At 48.8% G+C, this 26,063-nt stretch overlaps 1 protein-coding gene across 1 annotated transcript in view; it reads right to left on the bottom strand.

The window, feature by feature from the left end:
* Positions 1–26,063, bottom strand: part of KDM7A (lysine demethylase 7A) — a 79,205-nt gene that overhangs the window by 19,119 nt on the left and 34,023 nt on the right. Inside the window, exons 2-10 of the mRNA XM_056123906.1 lie at positions 24,251–24,336; positions 19,249–19,366; positions 14,404–14,564; positions 11,829–11,970; positions 10,780–10,966; positions 9,112–9,274; positions 6,369–6,456; positions 5,229–5,335; positions 2,964–3,055 (exon numbers count right to left, since the gene is read on the bottom strand). Coding sequence (XP_055979881.1) covers positions 2,964–3,055; positions 5,229–5,335; positions 6,369–6,456; positions 9,112–9,274; positions 10,780–10,966; positions 11,829–11,970; positions 14,404–14,564; positions 19,249–19,366; positions 24,251–24,336 — 1,144 coding nt within the window. The remainder of the gene's footprint in view (positions 1–2,963; positions 3,056–5,228; positions 5,336–6,368; positions 6,457–9,111; positions 9,275–10,779; positions 10,967–11,828; positions 11,971–14,403; positions 14,565–19,248; positions 19,367–24,250; positions 24,337–26,063) is intronic.

Here is a 26,063-nt window from a genome sequence, read left to right as displayed (position 1 = left end):
GCAGAGCCAGGAGCAACCACTGAGCACCGCCTGGGTGTGATCCAAAAAGCCCACAAACAAACAAACAAACAAAAACAAAATGATCTTTTGAAAAAGTAGAAGAAAACTGCTTACTGAATCTCTTCTGGGTTCTCTAGCTGTAAAGGAATCTCAGAGGCCAGGACTCTTGGCGTTGGGACAAGCCCTACTATAAAAAAGCTTCACTAATTCAGAAATGTCCACAGTGAGGCACAGGTGGGCTTGTACAGAGCACATCTACTTCGTGCTGCAATCCAGACTGCCAGAGCGATGAAAATTCTGACTGCTCCCACCATTAGCAAAGCCACTGAAGAAGCCTGATGATCTATTTGTAATATGGAAGGATCTGAAGGGGGCGGGGGGGGGGGGGGCAGGCACTGAAATAATCTGAGCTTCTCATGAGATGGCTCATTTGCAGATATTTTGTAAACTTTTCTCTCACAGTCAAAAGCATAACAGGGAAAGATCCCAACAGTAAGACTGAGGAATTAGCTGGAATTAACTTTATCTGCTGAGCAATTGTCATTACGTCTCTCTCAGCTATTTACAGATGTTACTCTACCAAATTCAGATTTTTCTGTTGTGTTTTGTTTTTTGTTTTTTTGAGGGGGGGAGGGCACCCGTGATGCTCAGGGGTTCATCCTGGCCCTGCACTCAGGAATTACTCCTGGCGGTGTTTGGAACCAGGGGGGCGGGGGGCATATGAAATGTCAGGGATTGAACCTGGGTTGGTCACATGCAAGATAAATGTCTTCCCCGCTGTCCTATGGTCCAGCCCCAACACTCTGATTTTAAAATGCTCTCATCATACTGGCTTTCCCTTTCGCTCTCCATCCCCTGCTTGGCGTTCACATCCTTTGCTTAAATGACAGGGATATTTCATGCTCACTCACTGCCAGGCAAGGGCTGCTCCCCACTCTGGGAGTGCCTGCCCCCTGCGTCAGAGAGGCAGTCACTAGCCCCACTGGGGCGCGGGCGCTGGATGGATCACCATCCTGGATAACACAGCCGGTTCATTTGCAGCCAAGCTGAGCTCTGAATCCAAACTTGAATCTGGAGTCATGCGAGGACCAGCCTCTCCCTTAGATCAAGGGCCCGGGGACTCCCGTACACAGCGTGCTCTGAGCCAAGCACCCCGCACGGAATGACGGCAGCTCTTCTTGGCGAGGAATTTTACTGTGCATCAAAGCTGCCCATTGAGGTGGTTAAAACAGAAGCGCCAAACCCATGCCAGAGGTATTAGCTCAGACTCTCTAGAGAAAGGCCTGAAGCTGTCTGTTTTTACCATTATAGGCCCATTGGATAGTGGGGTTGGGGGGTGCAGGGAAGGGGAGGATGTCAAAGACCTACGGTAGGGATCCAGGGCCTCGCACGGACAAGGCATGTGTAAGGCCTGTATCTAACACTTGACCCAAATCCCTGTCTGGCGGCAAGTGGGGGGGTATACGAAACGACAGTATAGCAGGTAGGTGCTGGCCTTGCACGCAGCCTGACTTGGTTCAATCCCCAGCATCCCATATGGTCCCTTGAGTAATGTCAGGAATAATTCCTGAGTGCTGAGCCAGGGGTAAGCACTGAGCACCACTGGGTGTGACCCCAACTCCCCCTCCAATCAATGAATTCATTAAAATTTTAAAATAAATCAAAGTTCTGAAGACAAATCTCACAGGAGACCACTTAACTAAGTCTTCAGCTGAAAGGCAGGTATGCATTTTGCAACATAACCTTTATTTTGCTTTTATCCTAGGGTATAGTTTTGTAATCTGTTTTTGTTTTTGTCACGTGGGTGATGACATCTTTGATAATGAAAAGACATGGATTTTACTTTCCTGGGTGCTCTGACAGGGATGGCACAACGTTAAGAGAGTAGGGCAGGAGGATCACCTATTAATTAATCTTTCTCCTCGATATCTTTTAAGAGCAGGAGTGAGTGTGTGTGTGTGTGTGTGTGTGTGTGTGTGTGTGTGTGTGTTGTGTGTTTATATGTTGCTGGAGCTCAAACCCAGGCCTCACACATGCAAGGCATGTGGTCTGCCACTAAGTCACATTCCTGGCCCCCAAATCAGGCATGTTACCTCACGCACACATTCCAACATGAGCACACAAAGGTATTTTCAGCCGCTCACTTGTTTACTGCTTAGTAAAGTCTGTATGTTATTAAGAGGGCACCTGTTCTACCAGAGACCCCCAAACCTAGCCAGAGGGGCCAGGAGGACTAGGATCGCAGTCCCTGGCACACGCCGTACACCCAGAGGCAGGCTGCCAGGACACACCTGGGCTGGGTGACCCCCCGGGAGATGCTGGGATGCATACGCAAACAGCTGAGCAGGCAGAGAGAAGGCAGAAAGGGAAGGCTCCTCTTCCTTCACTGCCACTGAGTACAGAAGCACATCTCCAGTGCTCCCACCCTCCTCTCCTGGCATCAGGGAACACGCAGCCCCGTGAAGGGAGTGACAGTAGCCGAGAGGAGTCAAGGAGACCAGGATCAAGGCTCCGCTGGGTGACCAGCGCACTCAGAACCCCAAGTTACCTATAATCTGCACTTCTGAGCCCAGAGTCTAGCTATCCTTGAATTCCATTCTTTTCCACATAAAGGATTAGAGACTTTTCTTTAGGGGAGAGGGGGCTTTTTTTTTGCTTTTTTTGGACCACACCTAGCAGTGCTCAGGGGTTACTCCTGGTGGTGCTAGGGGCCCATATGGGATGCCAGGAACTGAACCCAGGCTGGCTGCATGAATGGCAAGTGCCCTCCCCGCTGTACTATGGCTCCAGCCTCACTTTACTCTCATGAACCTGCAGAAACCAGCATGTCCCCGTGTCCTACAGAGTGAGATGCAGGTGGCGTTTCCAGCCGACACTGCCCCACCTCCACCCCGTGGGTGGGGGGGCAGAGCCCTGCGCGCTGACACCGCCAAGGAGCCCCCCCCACAGAAAGAACCACCTACTTCCTTCTTCATCCACAGCTTCAGAGCCGTATGCAGTGCTTTCACACCCTGCACCAGGTACGTCTGCGGCTGGAAACCATCTTCTCTCAGCTCTGTGGGGAGAGAGGAAGGAGAGGAGTTAGGGGCCCACTTCAGACAAACTGTGGGGAAGGCAGAAAGGGAGAGACAAAAGCCGAGAAGCTCACTAAAGTCGGGCTGATGGCTCCCATTCCAGAGAAAGCCCGGGAGTCAGCCTGGAGGGGGTGACAGGCGCAAAGTGATGCTGGTGTGGCCACGGGCACGGAAGCTGAGCAAAGGGTTTAGGGTGGCAGAAGCAGGAGGCGCGTGGGCAAAGAGGAAACCATCCACTGTCTCTGCGAGGCTGTGACCTCCGACCCTGGGAAGGGCCTGCCCCGGTGAGTCTTGGGAACTGTCCACACGTGTGCGTGTGGAGTGTGAGTCACACGCTCGCCACAGGCGTTAACAATGTCACTATTTGGAGAGGCAATAAACAGTTTTTCCTGTTGTTGGTGGTTTTGTTTATTTTTTTTTTAAGGTGGTGTTCAGGGTTTACTTCTGGCTCTGCACTCAGGGATCACTCCTGGTGGTAGCCCAGAGGGCAATTGGGGTGCCAAACCTGGGGATCAAACCTGGCTCAGCCACATGCAAGGCAAGCACCTTCCCTGCTGTACCATCTCTCTGGCCCATGTGGTTGTTGTTTTTTTTTTTTTAACAATTATTTAGGGGCTGGCGCACTAGCATAGCAGGTAGGGCATTTGCCTTGCACACAGCTGACGCGGGTTCAATTCCCAGCATCCCATATGGTCCTCCAAGCACCATAAGGAGTAATTCCTGCGTGCATGAGCCAGGAGTAACCCCTGCGCATTGCCGGGTGTGATCCTCCCCCCCAAAAAAAAGTGAAAAAAAAAAAAACCCAACCAATTATTTAATACTCAGGCAAAATAGGTCAATTATATGCAGTCGAAAATGCAGCTCAGGGGAAGCAAAACCAAAAAATTTCACTTCTGCTCAATGGCTGATTCCTCTTCCTAGCCTTCGAAATTGGCTCCTCTGTGTTACTCATCCTGACCCTGCACACAGTTAAGAGATCTGGGCCAGAGCAACAGTATGGAGAGGAGGGCGCTTGCCTCGCATACGGCCGACTTCTCTCTGCATTTCTAAGCGTGCCTGCTTTTCTGGGCTCACATCTGGACAGGAGGCTGTGAATATGGCGCTGCGGTTTTTACCGGCAACTCTCTCCAGTGTGTGTAATTGGTGGCAGTATTCCTGCGATCAGGCAGGACCCTGGTCAGCCCTGAGCAAGTCTGGAGAAAAGACAGGTCCTGGCAGGGAGCGCCTGCTCCCCGCATCTCTGGGACCCACCTCTGTCCCCCACACTGGCAGCACCAGGAGACATCTACCCCATGCCCACCCAGCACTGTGTCCCTTCCCGCTCCCCCCGCCTCCCTGACTCAAAACCCACGAGTCCCATTTTCTTTTTAGGAGAGATCATGACTGTGCTTCGCCACTTGAGTCTGTGCACAGTCACCCTAGGAAGTTTTGATCGCCTCCTTTTATTTGACTTTTTCTTGTGTAACTTCTAACTGGGAAAAGAAGCCAGAGCTTCTGTTATGCTAGGCTACAGCTGACCCGTTTCTAACTGCTCCCCTGGAGTTCTTCGAGTTGCCATGCTGCGAAAGAACTAGGTAAACTAGAGCCGGAAGCAGGTGGAGCCACCCTGTCGTAGGACGGATGCAGGAGCAAACGCTGGGAAAGAGGCCGAAGGACTTCTGGGCGCCACCTGACTGTTCCTTTAGTCCCAGCCAAGCCAGGAGCACCGATAGCCACTCCACAAGGCAGCTGTTGGGCTCAGTGAAAGATGAGCTCCTTCCTGAAGGTTCTCCCCCAGCTCTAGGCTCAGAGACCACACACGGGTCAGTGGACAGCGGCCTGATTCTCTCGGGACGAGGACACGCGCCCTCAAGGTCTGGAAACAGCTGTTGGGAAACTCGGGAGGCAGCAGGGCTGTAGCCTAGCTGTGTCAGGAGGAAGGGGCGCCGCGGGGGCCACCAGGGCACTTGCCTCCTGACTCGAGCCATCCCCACGCATCTTCCCGACTGTGAAGAGCACGGAGCAGGGATGCTACTTTGCTAAAACACTGGCTGGCAGAGGGAAACAGGGCACTTCACATGGAAAGGGGTCCCAGGCGGAGCACTGGCCAGGGCTTCCCCACCCTGTACACCCCCCCACCCCAAAACAGACACACATTGGCACAACACCCTTTACCTTTCAGGGTTTCCAGCAGGTTTTTGGCTACAAACCAACAAATGGCTTCGAAGAAAGGGAATTTGAAAAGGTCTGGTGTTTTCAGCCGTTTCTCCATCTCATAACACCTAACGGGTGAAAGGTGAAGAAACTGAACATTAGGACAGGTATTTCCAAGTTGAACAACACTGAAGGAGAATAAATGCGGCCGCTGGGACACCGAGGCCCTGAGTCCCGTGTGAAGGGAATCAACACGCGCATCAGGACGAGACGGGAGGATGAGGAGCTTCCCCAGGGCGGAGCTTCACACAACCCACACCGTGGTGCAGAGCGACATTGGCCCTTGGGAGATTACACCCTGGGGTCTGCATCCTAACGTCCCCAGAAGGACCTTGACTTGACAGGGTCCCCCCAACTGTCTAGCTGTGTGGCTAGACCAGCTCCCTGCAGCCACGCATGCCCAGGGTGCTTTCCTTCGGTCCCACTCAGGGGTCACGCTAGGGTGTGGGGACCAGTGAGGCGGCTGACAGAAACCACGGCCGCCACAGCACAGCCTGGCAGCAGGAGCTCCGGGACCACTCGGGGACAGAGACACGAGACCCTGCGACTGGGCTGTGAGGAGCAGCACTGGCCTAACGCTGCAGGCTTTATGGGGGCCACAAGCCCTGAAGTAACTGCATGTTGGGGCCAGGTCAAAGAAACGGGGTCCCGACATCCCACAACGGGCTTCCTGCCAGGGAGTCCTTGAGCCCTAGTCCTGACGGAGTCTGTCCATCGGAACCATCCTGGAGTTTGCCATGAGGTGCCCACACACCACAGTCTCCAACCGACGGAGAGAAGAGCAAAGCACGATGCTGTGGGCAATGCCTGCTCCTCCCCAGAGGAAGGCCCGTCTCTTCGGCAGTTTGGAAAACCAACAAGGTTAGTCCCACACTGAAGATTACTCTTTCGGTTTCCAATTAGAAAATGTTCCCAGTGTCTCTTCCTGACAAGAGCTCAAGACCCCACTTTGGGGAAAGTATTTCATATTCCCCCCACTTCCCGGAGCCTCTCTCCGTGAACGGATAACTGGAAGAGGCGGGGACCCGACGCACTGACAATGGTGACACAGTGTCCACTTGAGGAAGGGCGTGAGGCCCTGGAAGATAGGGGGCTACCGACCTGAGCTGCATGCCAATATTAAGGTTGTGCAGAAAGTTGCCCCCGAACGCCATACAGTCCTGAGACGTGAGCACCGCGTGAATCCACCCTGCGGAGCAAGAGGCGAGTCCGTCAGTGGGTTTCAGCACTCAGCCCCCAACAGGAGGCGCTGGGACGGCAGCTGAGAAATCAGCACCTCAAGACTGCAGCTGAAGCTTGGTGCTCTGCGTCGCCGGCAGAGCAGACTCTGTCACCTGCATCCCTCTCAACTGCCTGAGTTTTCACACAAAAGCCCTGACCCAAGTGTGGTCCAGGACAAAGCAGAGAAAGGCTTGGTGGATGCCGCTGTTGGGGATTTTCTGTGTAACTTTGTGAGCGGTGAGCCCACAGGCCTCACACAGCCACACATCAGCATGATGCACTGTGCACATGTGTGCAGCTCCGGGGAGGCTGACCCTCAGCCTCTGTCAGGATCCTCGAACAACCACGTGCTCTGAAGCCACCCCCGCAGGAGATCCCCCAGCCTTCACTATTTTCTTATGACAGGCGCGGCCGTGGACAGCAATAGAGAACGATGAAAAAGTTAAAAAGGACTGGAGCAATAGCACAGCGGGCAGGGCAGTTGCCTTGCATGCAGCTGACCCAGGTTCGATCCCCAGCATCCCATAGGGTCCCCTGAGCACCGCCAGGAGTAATTTCTGAGTGCAGAGCCAGGAGTAACCCCTATGCATTGCTGGGTGTGACCCCCCCACACCAAAAACAAAAGGGAAAAAATATAAAAAGTCAAATTTAAAAAGAGGGGGCCAGAGAGATAGTACAGTGGGTAAGGCACTGGCCTTATATGCGCCTGGCCTGGGTTCAATCCCTGGCACCCCATATGGGCAGGGGTCCAGGGAGCCCCACCAAGAGCAATTTTTAGGAGCAGATCCAGGGGTTAAGCCCGAAGCACCACTGGTTGTGGCCCATAAAACAAAACCAAAAAAGCAATGAAGAACCACTGACCAGTTAAAACGAAAGGGAACATCACCAAAAGTTTGTGTGTGTGTGTGTGTGTGTGTTTAAATTATCTGAAAGACATTTTAATAAGTTAAAAATATAGCCCACAAACTGAGAGAAAAGTATATGAAAGTCACATATGATATGGGTCTAAGAGAGAGAAAATATCACCAATGCCTATATTCAACAACAGAAAGGAAGCCTAACTTTAATACTGGGGAGAGAGCACAGGGGTGAGGGCTGGATGGGTGAGGGCACCATCCAGCCCGAGCACTGCTGGAGGGAGCCCTGCAGCCCCCTGAGCACCACTGGGCCTAGCGGCTATGCATCCTCAGGCCATCACCAGACTCTCTGGTCAAACAGTGCCAGCAACGGGACCCAGGCTCCCTAAACACTTCCTGGGGGCCCCTCGATCCCCAGAGAAAGACCAAAGGATTGGGGGGAGGTGGGGCCTCCCAAGTGGAGCTCAGAGGAACTGGAGGATACTCCTTATAACACTGGACCAGTACAATGTGAGGGGAAACGTTAAAATCAGAGTGGTCAAACCCTGGCACTGCTCTCACTGGCCAGGATCCAGAAACTCAGAAATAAATCTCAGGAGAGATCAACAAGTGGCAGCATTTCTCCCGGGTCCGAACAAGGCTGAGTTGTCCCAGGGGCGGGTAATCCCCTGCATCCACCTGGAGCCTCGGCAGCTGAAAACCTTCACACCCCACAATCGCCATCATGCTCCAGACTGGACCTCACTGCTTGGACGAGTTTCATCCAGAAATTAATTTGTTGAAAAACCCAGGTATGTGGGTTTTGTGACTAAAATCTCCAGCTTTCAAGGGACTGGGGGATGGTCTATCTCCCACCTATCTTCTTGTACTTCTTGAAGCCCAGCACTCACTCACCCAGAAGCCGCCAGTCAGTTAAGAATTTAACTCCGGGGGCTGAGCACAGCAGGTAGGGCATTTGCCTTGCACACGGCCAACCTGGGTTCGATTCCCAGCATCCCAAAAGGTCCCCTGAGCATCACCGGGTATGACCCAAATATCAAAAAAAAGAATTTAACTCCGGATCCATAACCCCATTAAAAATTCTGGACACCCTGAAGCGCACAACATCTCAAACTCTGTAACACTGATAAACCAGGACTAACACACAGATTGGATGGGATATAACGTAGAAGGCAATCAAGCTCGATTAACAAAATATAAACACAGAAGGCTTGACGTGTAACAACATCTTAGTAAATCTCTTATACAAGGGTTTAAGGGCTCCATGGTGAGATACAAACAATCTTCACTAACTTTCTCCTAAGGAAACATTTTTGGATCATCCTTTTAGCAAATTATTTATAACAAGCAATGTAAAATAAATTACTGAGGGCCTGCGTTGGGGGCAGGTTCAAAGATGGTTGGGAAAATTGGAAATAATGGTGGTGGGAAGGAGCAATGGAGGTGGGACTGGTGTTGGAATACTGAATGTCTGTAACTAATGACTTAATAAAGTTATTTTTAAAAAAGGATCAGAGTGTAACTTGGGCCCTGCAAAACACAGGGCAACAGAAGTAACTCAATGCACAAAGCACATACTCCGAATGTAGAATGTCCAGGTTAGATCCCCAGCAGTGGCTGGTGTGGCCCCAAAACAAAAATAAAAACAAATAAACAATGAAAACAACACAGAACCCAGCAATATGTTTAAGCCAGAGGCTCTAACTAGAATCTGACAGCGTGTAACTAAGCAGCAGCGATGGGGCAGGGATGGAAAGTGACCTTACCTGTGGGGACAAACAAGGTGTGTCCCTGTCTCACCACACATTTGTAGCATTTATCCACCTTCTCACCAAAGAACACTTCACTCTGGGTCACGGAAGAACTCCAAGATTCGTAGAGTGCCAAATTTTCATCTGTTGGTTTTATCAAATAAAAAATCTTCTCACCCTAGAAAGGAATAATAACACTGTCTTTGAAAAAGAGACATGCTCACGATTTCCTAGATTAGTACAAATTCCCAACGCATTGCTCTCACTTCAAGACAATTATCAGAATTTTGAGGATCAAAAGGGCATACCCAATCACTAGTTATTGCCCTTAATAAGTCTCTTTACCTGAGCAAGAGCAACAGGAAGGAGGAGGAGCAAGGAAAGTGCTGGGAAAATGGTTCTGAGAGAGGAGAGGAAAGAATCACCATCAAGCCACTGATCTCAGTTTCAAGAGTAAGGTGCAAATGCATATTCCCAGGCCCCAGTTACAGTCTCCCCTGCAAACTCTGCCCTTGCCCCTTAGATCTACTACAATATAGTGATTGCTTTCAGGGGCCTGTAAATAAACTTCCTTTTAGTGAACTGACCCTTTGCTTTATCATGAAGAAACAGGAGCCCAAGGACAGAGCACCAAATGGATTCCAGAGCTTTCCTACCAGGCCTGACATGGGCGGAGATCCAGCTCTGGTCAGTGCCAACAGAACTTTCTGTAAGGATGGCGAGGGTGGCTCTCTGCTGTCCTGAGCTGTGCATATAGCCTTGGGTGCCTTCCTGACTGGCTAACGGAAGTGGAGAGCTAGAATTTCATTTACACGTACCTTCAATTATTCACATCTACAGCTACTGTATTAAGTAGCACAGTTCTTGGAAAAGCAAGGTAAAAAGGTAAAAAAAAAAATGACTACATCGCTGACTTCTCCAACTAGTCCTACTCCCACCCTTAACATCAGAAGTGAATCTTACTGCAATTTCACCCCTCTTTAGGTATTTGCTTCAGATTTTAGCAAGAGTTAAGAAAAAAATGTTTTTTAAAAAGTCAAAAGGCTAACTAAAAACTAAAATGAAGAACTCATGCCTCCTTCGCTACTTGGGATAAGAATGAAAATAGTATTAACAGTTTTGTGAATCATGGCACATGAATAAAAAGGTGAAGGTGAGTAAAAAAAAAAATGACAGGCCCTCCTTAGGAAGTTCAAAAGCTTCCCTTGGTATAAGTAAAATGTGACAGCATGCTTCTGTCAGGAAAAGGACAAATAATCCACCACCAACCCAGCCCAGGCATCAACCCCAAGGGTCCCCAAACCCAATTCATAAAAGGTCATCTACACTCCTGTGTTCACCACAGCGCTGTCTCCACAGCCAAAATCTGGAAGTAACCCAAGCATCCAAGATCAGGTGACACTGTGCTACCTGCCTGCAATGAAGTACTATGAGGCTATAGGAATGAATGAAGTCTGACATTTGCTGCCAGGCGGGTGGGGCTGAAGTTATGCTGAGCGCAGTCAGGAGAGAGACAGACAGAGAATGATCTCTGGTCTGGGGGGTATGGAGAGACAGAATTGCGCAGGATGTAGTGCTGGAACAGTTCTTGCCTGAAGCCCTCCTAATAAGGGTTTGTATACACAGTGACAAAAACTAATAATAATAAAATAAATGCAAAAAAAAGAAATATTCCTTTCTTACCCAGAGAACGTGGTACCAAACTGAAGTGCCACCGAAGTCAATGTGGAAATCTGTGTAGCTGTCTTGAACACCCATTAAGCAATATTTCTGAACAAATGGCTTGGGAAAGACTGAGTCATCTGGCCAATAATTTTCTACCCAGGAAAGTTTTCTGGCAATATCAGGAACTTCCACCAACTCAGACATCCTTAAAAAAAACATAAGTGAAATGAGTCAGAAAAAGAGGGACAGACACAGAAAGATCGTACTCATTTGTGGAATATAAAGTAACAGAATGGGAGACTAACACCCAAGGATAGTAGAGATAAGGACCAAGAGGATTGCTCCATGGTTTGGAAGCTGGCCTCACACACTGGGGGAAAAGGCAGATCAGATAGAGAAGGGACCACCAAGTACAGGATGCTTGGAGAGCCCAATCGGGATGGGAGACACGTGCTGAAAGTAGACTACAGACCAAACATGATGGCCACTTAATATCTGTATTGCAAACCATAACATCCAAAGCAAGAGAGAGAATAAAAGGGAATGCGCCTGCCACGGGAGGGGGGGGTTGGGGGAAGGGATACTGGGATCATTGGTGGTGGAGAATGGGCACTGGTGGAGGGATGGGTACTTGATCATTGTATGACTGAAACGTAAGCATGAAAGTTTATAAGTCTGTAACTGTATCTCATGGTGATACATTAAAAAAAATTGAATTAAATTTAAAAAAAAAAGGGATTGAGCACTTAAAAAAATAACAAGGATACACAAATACATATACACACAAACACCATACCCACAATGTGCAAATGAAAACTCCTTAAAATTGTATCTCCCAACTTAACCCAAACCAAGAAATCAACAGAAAGTTAAGGTTAATAAATGCAACTTCAAAACTCATCTTCTTTCTCAATAGTCTCTGAGTGTGTCAAAGAAAAATTTACAACATTGCTATCACTGGACCACTTCAGAAGTCACAATTCTGTTTTCTTACTAAAATTAATTCTCATTAAACGACATTTAGGGAACACTCAGAAAGCTACACTGAAACGTCCAGAGCTACTCACTTTGTATCTGAAAATTCAAGGCTGATCACATTTAACACTTTTGGTCTGTTAGGATTCATGAAGTATTGAACGTAATTGTGAAGCGTCATTTTGCTGTCTGCCTGCCTTGCCACGTCAATGACATCTATCACTTTGTCGCCACCTGCAGAGAAAAATTACAGTCTCATTACTGGGCTTCTGAGCCGCATCAATAGAGGCCTGAAACAAAAGTAACTGAAGGACCATGTACACTGCGTATAATAATAAAGCCAAGTATCAGACTCCAGCGCCTAAACAATAATTTTTCTGTGTGCTTGCTTTTAAAAATCCAATGGGAACTTTTGGAGAAAGGAAGCTTTTCGAGGAAAAGAATCAGACAATTAAGATAGAGCTGCATAATTAACCTTGAGCACAAAAACTTATCAGGTTTTCAAAGCTTTTCTTTCTTTCTTTTTTTTTTGAACTTCAGATACCTTTTATTATCATTTTATGCATCTACATAAATTTCAAACGTCTTTATTTGGGCCCAAAGCTTTTCATGTCAGTGGTGTCTTGGGTGCAGCTCCTCCTGACAAGACCACCTCAGGCTGCCGCGTAGACACGGGGCCCCCACTCTGGGTTCCAATCTCCTTGGGCAAGGAGTGAGGGACCCAGTCTCTTCCCTTCACTTTTCCCTAGCACTCTGAACACCCACTCAGGCACTGGAGAATGACTGCACAAGTTAGCCAGGACCAACAACTTCCGCTCACCTGGCAGAGTCTTTTTACACCCTGTTGCAAGAAAGACATGAGTGGTTAGGAAGCGGAAGGCAGTGTGCATCAGCGCCTGTGAGCTGAATTCTGAATTCAGATTCCTTGACCGTTTTCTTGCCAATCTGTGTAATGTTGCTTACATTCTGCTGCACTGCCACCCTACGAAAGGTTCATCAGCTTTGCCGTGTCATACAGGGCAGGTGGAATTCCAAGTACGGCGATCTTAACCAACGTGAAGTAGAAAACACACAAATGCCATTTTCTTGATCTAGATTAAGAGTGGACAGCCTGGTTCCACGTTCAGTTTTATCTTTAAAAGGCTAAACAACGTGGGGCTGGAGCAACAGCAAACTGGGCAGGGTGTTTGCCTTTTACGGATCAGCCTGGGTTGGATCCCTGATATCCCATATGGTTCCCTGGGCAGTGCCAGGAGTGATCCCTGAGTGCAGAGCCAGGAGTAGCCCCTGAGCATCGCCAGGTGTGGCCAAAAAACAAAAAAAGACCCCCCAAAAGGCAAAACAACTCCATTAACTGAAGAGCTTTGCTATCAAGCTACCAAGCAGTTGAACTTTCCCTAAATGTATACCAAATTATTTCTATTGTATTGCTGCTACTGCTATCTTTGGTTTTGAGCCACACCTGGCAATGCTTGGAGACTACTCCCAGTTTAGAGCTTGGAGGGTCACTCTGTGCAGCCCCGGGGGCCCCACGCTCTTTCTCTCTGAGCCATCTCTCTGGGCTGATCAGTATTTTTTGAGCTACCTATGCCAGTGGTTAAAGCAGTCTCATCTACTTACTCAGACATTCAAAATTAGCTGAATAGGAAGGTCATGCCGCTCCACTGAATTTTCTAGTAACATGGTTACCAGAGAGAAGCAGCAATAAAGGTGTAAGTTCTAAGATCTCTGATGCTGCAGCGGCCCTGAGTCAGGATTCTGAGTCCAGATCAATTTGCACTCTAATTCTCAGCGAGATCTGTTCCCATGGCTGATAAGGAGTGTTGGGTACATAGCACCAGCCTCAACTGCAAATTCCAGGCTGAGAACTGTGGAATCCTCAACAGAGCATCAATGTTACAAGACACGAGGGTTCCCCAAATCAGTGTCGTCCCCTGGCGTCCTATGCTTTCCAGGGCCCAAGTCACACATCAAGTATAGACAGCATGCAATGGCAGTACCTTCAGGTCACTGACCACAAAAACTCGAAAGCTACAGCATCTTGGGGCCGGAGCAATAATACAGCAGGCAGGGCATTTGCCTTGCATGCAGCCGACCTGGGTTCAGTCCCCGGCATCCCATATGATTCCCCAAGCACTGTTAGGAGTAATTCCTGAGTATAGATCCAGAGGTAAACCCTGAGGATTGCCGGTATGACTCAAAAAGACAAAAGGAAAAAAAAAAGGCAAGTGACAGAGTCTTTCTTACTGCCTTTCTCTAGGCTGCAGGCGCCCAGTAAGGGAGGTCCCTGAGGAAGAACTCTGCAGTTGGGGTCCTGGGGCAGTAATCTTCAACCTGGATTCTACACAGACACCAAGAAGCAATCCCTGTACCACACCTTCTTCCTCGGTGATCAAGTTTCCTAGCCAAGTATCTGAAATGGTGACAAGAACCCAAAAGGGCAGCAGACAAGTCCGAGGAATTTGAACAGGCAAGAATGGCTGCTTCTGTTCTGCCGGAACCCTGGTCTCCTGAGAAAACGGTTCCGACAGCGGTGACCTTACATTTCCCCTCCCCGCACAGGCGAGGCACTCAGGGAGCTCTCTCCTTGCAGCTTTCTGCGCGGGTGGGTCGTGATCGTTTCCTGCCCCGCGTTCCCCCGCATACGGAACGGAGTCGGCTTCGTACCTACATAGCGTTCCACATCCAGAACAGAAAAGGTAGGCGGGGGGAGCCTGAGTCCGAGATCGTCTAACTTGGGCACCATGATCGGGACCTCAAATCCATGCTTCTCCAGGAACCTGTGTGTGAGCTGGCTGCCGTGCATCTTCACAATGACCTCCTCGGCGCTGAGGAAAGCAAAAGAAGGAAATGTCAGCATTGTGGATCAGTTCAGCAAAAAAAAAAAAAAAAGTTCTGCCAAGAGTTTTATCAAACGCTGGATCGCTGATGGTCTCGGTGGCTCTCGGCCTGGCAAACCCAAGACTCCCTTTTTAGAGAGAATGTTTCCTGAAACCCTTTTTGCTGAACTTAAGCAAAACTGGTAGGTCATGACTTCATCACATCTGACTGGAAATGTGTATGCACGTAACATCAAATGCCCAGAGTGCAACGATTCAGCTCCGAGTACGGGAGAGGTCTGGGAACATCATCCCATGAGCACAGTGGAATGGTAGCTGCAGGCCTGCAGCTTTAAGGACTGACTGAACTTAGGAGATGTACAAGGGCAAACACTGATCAACACAAGTTGTCTAGGAGCTCAAAGAGCAAGGGCTGCAGACTGGTGCGGGTCCGCAGGGGGAGGACAGTGGGAAACCACTGGTCCCCCATCTCCATTATCACTGCTAGTCTGGGAAGTGGGATGCAGGACAGGTGCTGGTCCACTGGGGTAGAAAGGTGGAGGAACCCTCTCTTCCACCTGGAGCTAATCGTACGTCCAGAGAGCAACAGATGTCCTTACGGGAGAAGACGCCACATGTCCCTCTCCCAATTGCCACAAAGCGTTGCTGCTTTGCACTCAAAATTATTGGTGGAAATATGTCCATTTCTGGGCTGGGGTGATAGCACAGCGGGTAGGGCGTTTGCCTTGCACACGGCCAACCCAGCTGACCCAGGTTGGATTACTCTGCCCCTCTCGGAGAGCCCAGCAAGCTACCGAAGAGTATCTCGCCCGCATGGCAAAGCCTGGCAAGCTACCTGTGATGTAATCGATATGCCAAACACAGCAACAAGAAATCTCACAATGGAGATGTTACTGGGCTCGCTCCAGCAAACCGATGAACAACGGGAGGACAGTAACAGTAACAGTAACACCCATTTCCATTTGGACAACCACACCTGAGAGTCTGTCACCTACAGTCTAATGTGTCAGAGGGAGTGGCCAAGAAAGAGGCCCCTGAATCAGACCTTCCTCCCCTTCCTCTCAACAATGGAAGGTCAGTCTGGGGCTGCAGACACGCAGAACGGACTTTCCCCGAGTCTCCTCAGTGGAAGACTTGGAACTCCATCCTCTGACAAAGAGTTACACACTGTCCTTGGCTTCCCCTAAGCCTCCACATCTAACCCTCTTCCCTTGCTAGTCTTCTCCAGGAACCTGTGAGTTTAAAGACTCTCCCAGGAAAATCCTAAATCACTTGAACTCCCTGATCTGAAATGTGCAATGTGTTTTGCACCAAAGTATGTATTTTTCGGTCACTGTCAAACAAAAATACTAGATACAAGTGGTTTCTTTGTTTGGTTGTTTTGTTGTTGCTGGGGGTTTTTTTGGATGGGGGAGTGGGGGGATTATTTGGTTTTGGGTCACACCAGTAATGTTCAGGGGTTATTCCTGGCTCTGCACTCAGGAATCACTCCTGGCGGTTTTAAGGAACCACATGGGATGCCAAGAACTGAAATCGGATAACCACATGGAAGGCAAGCGCCCTCCCTGCTGTACTATCACTCTGGCCCAAATACAAGCGTTTTTAAAAATACAGGTATGCTGTAACTTCCAAGAGATAAACTGAACATCCTTGGGGGCTGTTTAACTGCAGGGTATACACACATGACTGCATACCACCCACACAGCAGTGAAGTGGGGAAAAACTCTTAAAGTCTGGGACGCAGGTCGATGAAATAAATAAAGTAAAAAAAAAACCTCTATGTTTTTACTAAGTAAAAAAAAAAAAACCTTACATAATACATATAACCCCAACTCTTTTCAAAGATGTATATAGAACAGTGGGCAGGGCACTTGCCTTGCATGCAGCTGAGCTGGGTTTGACCCCTGGCACCCCATGTGGTCCCCTGAGCACCTCTAGGAGTGATCCCTGAGTGCAGAGCCAGGAGTAACCCCTGAGAACCACCAGGTAGGGCCTCAAACCACCCGTTCTTTAATGATTAATATATGTGTTGAAGACAATTAACTCTACACTTAAATATTTTATTTTTTGGTTTTGGGGCCACACCCAGTTCAGGCTTACTCCTTGCTCTGTGCTCAGGGAATCACTCCTGGCAAGGCTCGTGGTATCCCATAAACCAGGTTGTTCGTGTGCAAGGCAAGTGTCCTATCACTCACCTTATCACTCCAGCCCCCATTTAAACATTCTAAATGTGTCTTTTATTGTTGGCTTTCTTTCTTTGAAGGGGGGCAGGGCGCAGCATACACCCAGCTGTGCTCAAGGCTCACTCCTGGCTCTACACTCATGTGTGGTATCAGAGATTGAACGGGTCGGCCACAGGCACTGGAGTCTCCGAACCCACCGTACTATCACTTGGACCCAAACATTTAAATGTGATGGGGCGCCGCCCTGCTCACTGTAGTGCAAATCCCTCTTTGTGAATCACATCCGGACGGGGGCTCAGTTCATTCCTTTCGCAGTGCACAGGGCTGAATGGACGGAGACGGATCCCAGCTGGCCATCTGCGACCAGCCCCCGCCCTGCTCTCTGGGCTCTGCTTTGGCAGAAGCCCTGGGAGTTACGAGCACTACTAACAGCAGGAAAAGGGTCGTTTTAACTGCTACTCTTTCGGGTTGTTAGACCTGGAGAGACCGTACAGACAGTACAGCAGGTAGGGTGTTTGCCTCTCATGCAGCCGACCCAAGTTTGATCCCGAACCCCATATGGTTCACCGAGCACTACTCAGGAGTGATACCTGAGTGATGAGCCAGGCATAACTTTACCCTGAGCACTGCCGGATGTGGCCCCAAGCCAGAAAAAAAAAAAAACAAAAAAGGAAAAAAACAGAAAAAAAAACCCACCTCATCTCTCTGGGAGTGGGACTGGAGCAAGAGCACAGTGGGGCGGGCACTTGCCCTGCCCGTGTCCAACCCGGGTTTCATCCTTGACATCCCATATGATGCCCAGAGCCCCGCCAGGGGGTAATTCCTGAGCAGAGAGTCAGGAGTAATTCCTGAGCACAGAGCCAGGAGTAAGTTCTGAGCACTGCCAGGTGTGTCCCTCTGCACCCCACCTCCTCCCCCCGGGAAGGCACACAAGCACCCCAGATGCCACGTGCTGACACAGTAACCGGGAGCTCCCGCCTCTCTCCCGAGCAGCCCAGTCTCGGGCACAAAGCCCGGCCCTGGGCTGCACCAAGCAAGGAGCAAACACCTGTCCGTGAGGGGAGGCTGCGAGGGGCCTTGACTCCAGGTGCTTTGGCCTGGGAGTCCAGTCCAGGGTGAAGGGAGGGGAGAGAACGGGTTCCTGATACTGTGAAGAAGTAGCCAGGGATTGCCGGGTACAGCTCTGAAATAATGCCATAATAGGCTGCATGTGATATTGTGATTTAAATTTAAATTGTACTTCCCCTCTTGAGCACGCCTGGCTATGATCTGGTGTAAAAGCCATTTAAGCATTATCACTCTAAATAGATGTCAGGCGGTGAGAAGAAAATGATCTCAATTAGCATGATTAAATGCTATATAAATGCTTCTGACGCTCGCTCTTCGAGCCACAGATAACACAGGGAACTTTCCATTATCTTTAAAAATCAGAGAATCTGGCCCTGCTGCCACGTGAGAGGTTGGGCAAAGGTCAGGGGCCAAGTTCCACAGGCTCAGGGCAGAGGCCCACCTGCGGGGGCCTAACCGGGCTGGGGCCTGAGAGCTGTAAGGGGCTGAAGACTTGTGTTCCACGTGGCCGACCCTGGTTCCATCCCCAGGCCTTGCTCGAGAGAATGTCCCCTTGCGTTAAAAAAAATAATAGAGGCAGGAGAGACAGTACAGCGGGCAGGGCATTTGCCTTGCAGACGGCCGACCTGGGTTCGATCCCCGGCATCCCATATGGTCCCCCAAGCACCCCCAGGAGTAACCCCTGAGCATAGCTGGCTGTGGCCCCAAAAGCAAAAAAAAAAAAAATAATAATAATAATCACTTGATCACTTGACATCCCGTTACTCATCGATTTGCTCGAGTGGGCGCCAGTAACGTCTCTATTCGTCCCTGTCGCGTGCTAGTGTAGCCCAATGGCATCTGCTTGTTCCAGGAACATGAAAAGCCTCAAATTGCAATTTAAAGAAGGCAAAACAAGCTGGGCTGGAGCAAAAGTACGGTGGGGAGGACACTTGCCTCGCATAAGGCAGACCCGGGTTTGATACCCGGCACCCCGTATTGGTCCCCTGAGCACCACCAGGAATAATTCCCGAGTGCAGAGCCAGGAGTAACCCCTGAGCATTGCTGGGTGTGACCCCAAAAACAAAAACAAAATAAGGGAATGCAAATTTGAAATCAAGGTGTAACGGGGAGACAGAGGCAGCAGCAGCCGACCACAGGGAACCAGCCCTGGGAAGTGCCCCGCAGACCAATCCAGTACGAACTTTGGGGACTGGCCCTCACAGCTGTGACTAGGGGACCCCGTAGAGCACACGCGCCCCTTGGAACTACTCTGACTCCCAGCTCTTTGCAGAATACTGCAATTTTCCGTCCTGTGTCACGGAAAGTAAAAGAAAGTAAAGAAAAGAACGTAAATTAAACTCCAAGTGAGAGAAACAAGCTGCCATCTAAAGTTCAAAGCCACCGCTCCAGATAAGGCGGCTCTCGTCACCTTTCCATACCTGGGGAAGACTCGAGAACGCAGCTCCTTCACAAACGTGCGCGTCCCAGCCTGCACAGGTTTGGAACCATCGTCGATCTCGGTGTAGTCGTGCCTGTGCCAGTTCCTCCTCTTCTTCACTGGTTTTTAAAAGATGGGAAACAGAGAGTGTGGGTGTTCAGGATACTACACGCATTCAAACCCACATCCACTGCACAGTTTAAAGACATACGATCACTATATCGTATCTACTTAGAACTAACAAGTGTAGTACAGTTAAAATCAAAACCAAAAACACACCCTTTTTCCCCCAGAATGGACCCTGAGCTTCCCACCCCAGTCACTGCTCTGCAGCTGAGTGGCCTCCAGGGAGTATGTCAGCATTTTAGTTTACGGGCATCGGGCGCCGTAGCTGGTGGTGCGCGGGGAGGGGGGGGGGGGGGGTCGTGCGGTTCTGAGGCTGGATCTCAGGCTCTCACTCAAGCTAGTCATCTACGAGAGTCATCTGCCCAGTCCAAAACACTCCACGTTAAAAAAAAAGATAAAATTATAGAATCACCATGAGATATACAGTTACAAAGCTGTTCATGATTGGGTTTCAGTCACAGGATGTTCCAACACCCTGCCAATACCGGTATTCAGTTCCCACCACCCACGCCCCAGTCTCTCTCCCTCCGTCTCTCTCTCCCTCTCTTTTTCTTCCTCTCTCCCTCCTCTTCCCCTCTCCCTCTCCCTCTCTTTCTCTCTCTCCCTTTCTCCCTTCCTTCCTCCTTCCCTACCCCTCTCCTTTCTCAGCATTATGACTTGCAATTCAGGTACTGACAGGTTATCACATATATCCCCTTACCCACTTTCAACACTCAATTCTTATCCAGAACATTCCAATTTTTTTTTTTGGGGGGGGGGGGGCTTTTTGGGTCACACCCAGCAATGCTCAGGGGTTACTCCTGGCTCATGCACTCAGGAATTACTCCAGGCAGTGCTTGGGGGACCACATGGGATGCCAGAAATTGAACCTGGGTCGGCCACGTTCAAGGCAAATGCCCTCCCCACTGTGCTATTGTTCCAGCCCCGAACACTCCAAATTTTAAAGGCATTTCTACCAAGCACAAAAATTTGTAAGTCTACAACTGCACCTCATGGTGTTTCACCAATAAAAATTAAAAAAAAAAAAAAAGACATTTCTAGACACAAAAAAGTCAACATTTACTTCATGTAATATGGAGATTAAGCAAAAATTCCTATCTGGTAAGATTTGGTAGGTTATTTCAGGGCCTGGTAACACTTGAAAAAATTTTTATATAAACGAATAATAGCCAGTTTCCCCAAAACCAAGCAAATAAAAGACTTTACTTTCAGACTGTGGGGAAACCTGTCTAGGCAATTAACTGAATTTTTTAAATCTACTTTTTATTTGTAAATAATTTTAAAATCAATCAGAACTCAAATGAGTAAATGGAGCCTTTTGAAACACCCACACTTGCCCGATCCCGCGGTGCCACGATTATTTAAAATCACTGTTCTCCCCAGAACATTAAGCCCTAATGGGAATGGACGGGCTACTCAAGTCACCCTCCTGGGCTGGGCTTAAATCTCACGCTGAAATATTTAGTTTAACCGTATACTTCTCCTGCAAGTCACTGAAGAGTCCCTAAACCAGCACTCTTAAGCCTAAAAGCTGCTCAATTCTGGAAAATCTCCTGATGCCTGCCACTCAGGCCCCTAGCTAGAGACTGGGACAAACCAACAGTGGTTGGACAAGAGGAAAGAGTCCGTCCAGTGCTCCCGTTTGGACGGGCCGACTAGAAAATGCTTCCAGCTTGTCTTGCATGTTTAAACATTTTCATTTGTAAAAAAGAAAAAAAAAATCATACGTGGGAAAGGAGGGACAGAATAACACTATAAATCTAAATTATTTCAAATTTTCCCTTTACATAGATCATTATAAAAGAATGATCTTAAGTTCTTGGGGGATATGGGGAAGCAAAGAGACCAACAGGGGCGATTTAGGGTCCAGAAGAAGATTCCAAAGTAACTTACGACAGCGACCCTCCCAGTATGGAAGTAAAGTCCATTTACAAATAGCTCCTGAGAGAAACTGAGAATCATGGAGTAATCTCACTAGAAAATCCCATTAAAGCACCCCATTAAACGAATGTGTTGTTTCCTCATTTAAAGATCATGAGGTACGGCACTTTGCTCTGCATGTGGCCAACCAAAGGTTTCATCCTCGGGGCCGCAGATGGTCCGTGGAGCACGCCAGGAGTGAGGCCTGAGCACAGTAAGCTCTGAGGACAGCAAGGTGTGGCCCTAAACCAAGATAAACGACACCTGGCACAGCTGACCGAGCAGCATGAGGAGTGGTCCCCGAATATGAAATGAGGATAAATAAAAATACCTCCTAGAACTCAGGGCATCTTGTTTCTGCCGCATAAACGTGATCCCATTTTCTCTTCTGGGGGATCATAATTTATTCTGTTTACCTTTTTATATAACAAGCACTTTCTCCTTATTAAATATTCAAAGCAATTTAAAGGCAGTCTGGGATTTTAAGATGTAGATGATGCAGGCTCCAATCATTTCTGGAATCTTAAGCACTTGGTTCATTCTGAATCTTTCTTCAAATCTGACACTAAGAATCACATACGGGAGGGTGGCAGGAGGGAAACTGGGGACGCTGGCAGTGGGGAATGTGCACGGGTGGAGGGACAGGATTGGAATTTTGTATGGCTGACACCCAATTATGACCAACTTTGTAGCTGTGTATCTCACGATGACTTAATAAAAATTAAAAAAATAAAATTTACATACAAAAATTTTCAGGATAAATTATGAGAAACACTGAAAATTCTGTCTTTTAAAACTGATGCTGCGGGGCTGGAGCGATAGCACAGCGGGTAGGGCATTTGCCCTGCATGTGGCCGACCCAGGTTCGATCCCCGGCATCCCATCTGGTTCCCAAAGCACTGCCAGGAGTAATTCCTGAGTGCAGAGCCAGGAGCAACCCCTGAGGGTTGCTGGGTGTGATCCGAAAAGCAATAAATAAATAAATAAACAAGTAAATAAATAAAACATAAAAAAAAACTGATGCTGCATATCACAAAGATTGCCCCCAGAGAAGTAGGAGGTTAATTCCCATTTTCACCAGAATATAGAAGCAGTTTATTTCAAAGCCCTGAGTCAATGTAGGAATGGTTCTTTTTTTTTTTTTCAAGTAATAGAAAAATCTGCCATTTTATCTGACAAGTTAAAGATGACACGCCTTTGTTTTGCTTTTCATTTCTGGTGGGCACTTAACTAGACGAGCTGGACACAGAGAGCTGAGTCTAGCCCTGTTCTGCACTCAAGCCCCAGAAGCGCCAACTTCTCACACTGACTATTACAAGCTACAACGTGGCAGGTAACATAGGGCAACTCCTGAACCCCCCACCAGGCACCAGATAAGCCAGTTACTACCCAGAAGGGCCAACAGGCTTAAACACCCCATCAGGCCCCGCAGGAGCTGAGCACACCAGCCAAGGGGAGGAAGTATTTCTCCCTCCTCTGAGGAAAGCCTGGTCTGAGCAGCAGCACTGAGGAGGCGGGCAGGCTCTGACCCTGCCTCTCCTGACCCCGGGGAGGGGAAATGCTTGGGCACTGCATGAAGTCAGACCTTTACTCAAAGAGCCTCCGAGGTCAGGAATAGGGGCAGGAAACAGGTGGGGGGCTTTTCGGAGGTGCCCTAAGCCCAGATCAAGGGATGAGTGCATAAGGGTATGTGCTCTAGGATCCTCAGAGTCAGCCTGGTGCCCGGAAGGTGGTGGCCAATGCCCCATCACAGGTTACGCAGAGATGAGGCACCTAGAAGAGCCGGGCACGAGTTCCACTCTGAACTATCTCACTCCAAGTGCAGGTCATGACCCATTATGAACTGCACAATCAATGCAGTGAGCACAGCACGTTCTTTTAAAAATGAAATCACACAGGGAAAACAGCAACGCGCGTGCCTCACACATCGTGGTGTTTTCAACACGCCATTTATTCTGTCTCGTGCGCCCTCTAATTATTTCACGGAAATTAAATTCAAATTATTTCACTTGGGGATTATATAAGTTTGACGCTAAAACCGCTATAAATTGTAGGTGCGTTTCCTTCTTGAGCTAACAACTCCGTTTCGCTTGTCTCCTCGAGAATCACACTTGGTCTATAATTATTCCATTATACACTACATACTTCGGCACTCCACAAAGTAAGAACCTTTAAGCAGACATCAAGGCATGTTCCGGACAGGTCCTTTTCAGTTCTAAAATAACTAAGTCTACGCATCTTCCCGTTAGTTTTAGGAACACCAAAATGCTGGTTTGCAGCAGGGATTTTTGGAGAAGAGAATGCTGTAAAATAATCCAAAGTCTTTTCGCTTTTTTCTACTCTCATGCTTGTATAATGATCGTTACTATCCCAGTCTACCTGGGGAAGCATCTGGAGAGGTGGAAAATGAAGTCCATCTTGTGTGCAGTGCTGGAAGGTTCCACGGGGTTTGTGCGCTCCCCCTGGCTCTTGGCCTGGCCCCAGGAAGAGTCTGTGGCAAATGCTGGCCCTGGTCTCCTGCTCCCCAGTCCGGGACACTAGGGTACAGCTGGGCACAGAGACCTCAGGTCAGGCCAGACCTATCAGTGTGACAACACCATTCAGAAATACATCTGCCCCCTAACGCCCTCATTTTCTCCTTCACAACAGGTAAACTCAGTTCCCAGAACCTGTAAAACTATCACACTTCTCAAATTGAAAGCTGTGAAAATATGTACTTAAATTTGGGAACTTTGGCACCGGCAACAAGGAATGATCTTCCTGCTTTCCCTCAACCTTAAACTTCTTCTCACAAATGGCTTACTAATTCAGACAAATGCCGCATTCTCAATTATCTTCAGAAAATATCTTTTCTATAGTTGTTGGTGAATATAAGAAAGCTCTAAAGATCGTTAAAGCATTATCATGTACAAGTGAAATTCTGAACTTCAATTTGTACTTGGGCTTTGAGTACTTACTCAAGGAGGAACCGTGTAAAAGGGCACAGTTGGGACAGTGATATAGGTCAATGTCGACGGCATGATGCTCTTCTACTCCGACACAGCTAGGGCAAAGAAAAAGAGAGCCGTTAGATACACAAACGTAAAGTCTTTATGTGCAGTCATACTAAATGGATTGGAACTTGGCTGAGCAACATACAAACTAAGCCACAAACTTTGTACTATGTTCTCAAAAGATGCCAGGATAAGTCTGATTCTTCTCCCTATACTCCTGCCTAAATACTTGTGGGAAAGAATAAACTCAAACACTGGAGAAGTTTCCCTTTTTCTAAGTTTTGTTCGGGGGGCGACTCTCTGCAGCACTCAGAACTTGCGCCTGAGCTCAGATAGAGAAGGGAGCACCAAATAAAGGGTGTTGAGAGGATCCTCCCAGGATGGGAGAAGCATGCTGAAAGTTAGACTATAGAGCGAACATGATTGCCACTCAATGCCTCTTTTGCAAACCACAGCACAGCACCCAAAAAGAGAGAAAGAACAAAAGGGAATGCCCCGTCACAGAAGGAGGTGGGATGGGGGGCTGGGGGCTGGGAGGGATATTGGGATCAGTGATGGTGGAGAACGGGCACTGGTGGAGGGATGGGTATTTGCTCATTGGGATAACTGAAACCTAAGCACAAAAATTTCTAAGTCTACAACTGTACCTCATGGTGTTTCACTAATAAAAACTTAAAAAAAAAAAAAAAGAACTTGTGCCACTTGTGCCTGGCTCCGTGCTCACTGCTGGGGGTACTCAGGGACCCAAGGCTGGCACAGGCTGGCACCCTGCCCCCCGACTGTGTCTCTTACTTACAGTCTCCTATTAGCAGTGACAGAGTCACTGGAGCAAGGGCAGCTAGGGGGTGACTCACGAGGGTGAAAGGAAGATCCTGGGGTGGGCCTTGGGCTAATGGTCCGGGGCCCTGGGTGGGTTGGGCACTGGACTAGCCGGGGAGGCTAGAGGGGATTCTGGGTCCCACAGAGGTGCGGCCCAGCACTCACTCAGCACGCACAGATTCAGGAAAGGCCCTGTGAAGAGAGAGCATGCCAGTGGTCCCCTGTAGCCAGGCAGGGAAGCCGCCAGTGAAACCAATCTCTGAACCCTGATGCGGGCAGCCAGGCCCCAGAACTGTGTCTTTTATTAACGAGTGTTTAGTCTCCTGTCCAGGAGGCCTGGGCAGGCCACAAGAGCTCTGTCCTTTAAGCAGGTACTATCACTGAGCTGAGAGCCTGAGACCACAGCGATGCCGGAGGCCCCACAATCCCAGCAGTCACCAGGGTCTAGCTCTGGGGACCACTGAGGGAGCAAGACACACGGGAGAACAGGAGAAACCTATCAGAGAAAGCCTCCCACTGCTGTCCCATTTCTCATGTGACTTGGGGTCACAGTATGCAGATGGCAGGAGCGAGGGATGACGGCAATTCAAGTAGGATGTAAGAACCACAGCGTTGGCCTGAGAGTCCGAGGGCTGAGCACAGGCTTTGCATGCTGAAGGCCCGAGTCCACTCCCCGGGACAGCACTGCCACAGTGACCTGAGCACAGAGCTGGGAGTAGCCGCTGAGCATGGCTAGCTGCAGGGAAGGACGGAAGGGAAGGAAAGAGAGAGAAAATAAAATATACATTTAATAAGAGTCTCAGAAAGTGAAGAGAAAGCGGGCAGAAACAATATCATAAGATTAAGAGCTATGGAAGAATCCTAAAAACAATGAAAGACCACTGACTTGGACTCAAGAAACCCAACAAATCATAAACAGAAAGAAGTCTCCACTTAATCCCACCCCTGTAAGACTGCT

This window comes from Sorex fumeus, unplaced genomic scaffold, assembly GCF_029834395.1.
Source record: "Sorex fumeus unplaced genomic scaffold, SorFum_2.1 ptg000048l, whole genome shotgun sequence".
NCBI classification, from domain to species: Eukaryota; Metazoa; Chordata; class Mammalia; order Eulipotyphla; family Soricidae; genus Sorex; species Sorex fumeus.
Note: the sequence above shows the minus strand (reverse complement) of the source record. Positions and strands in the feature narration are given on the sequence as shown.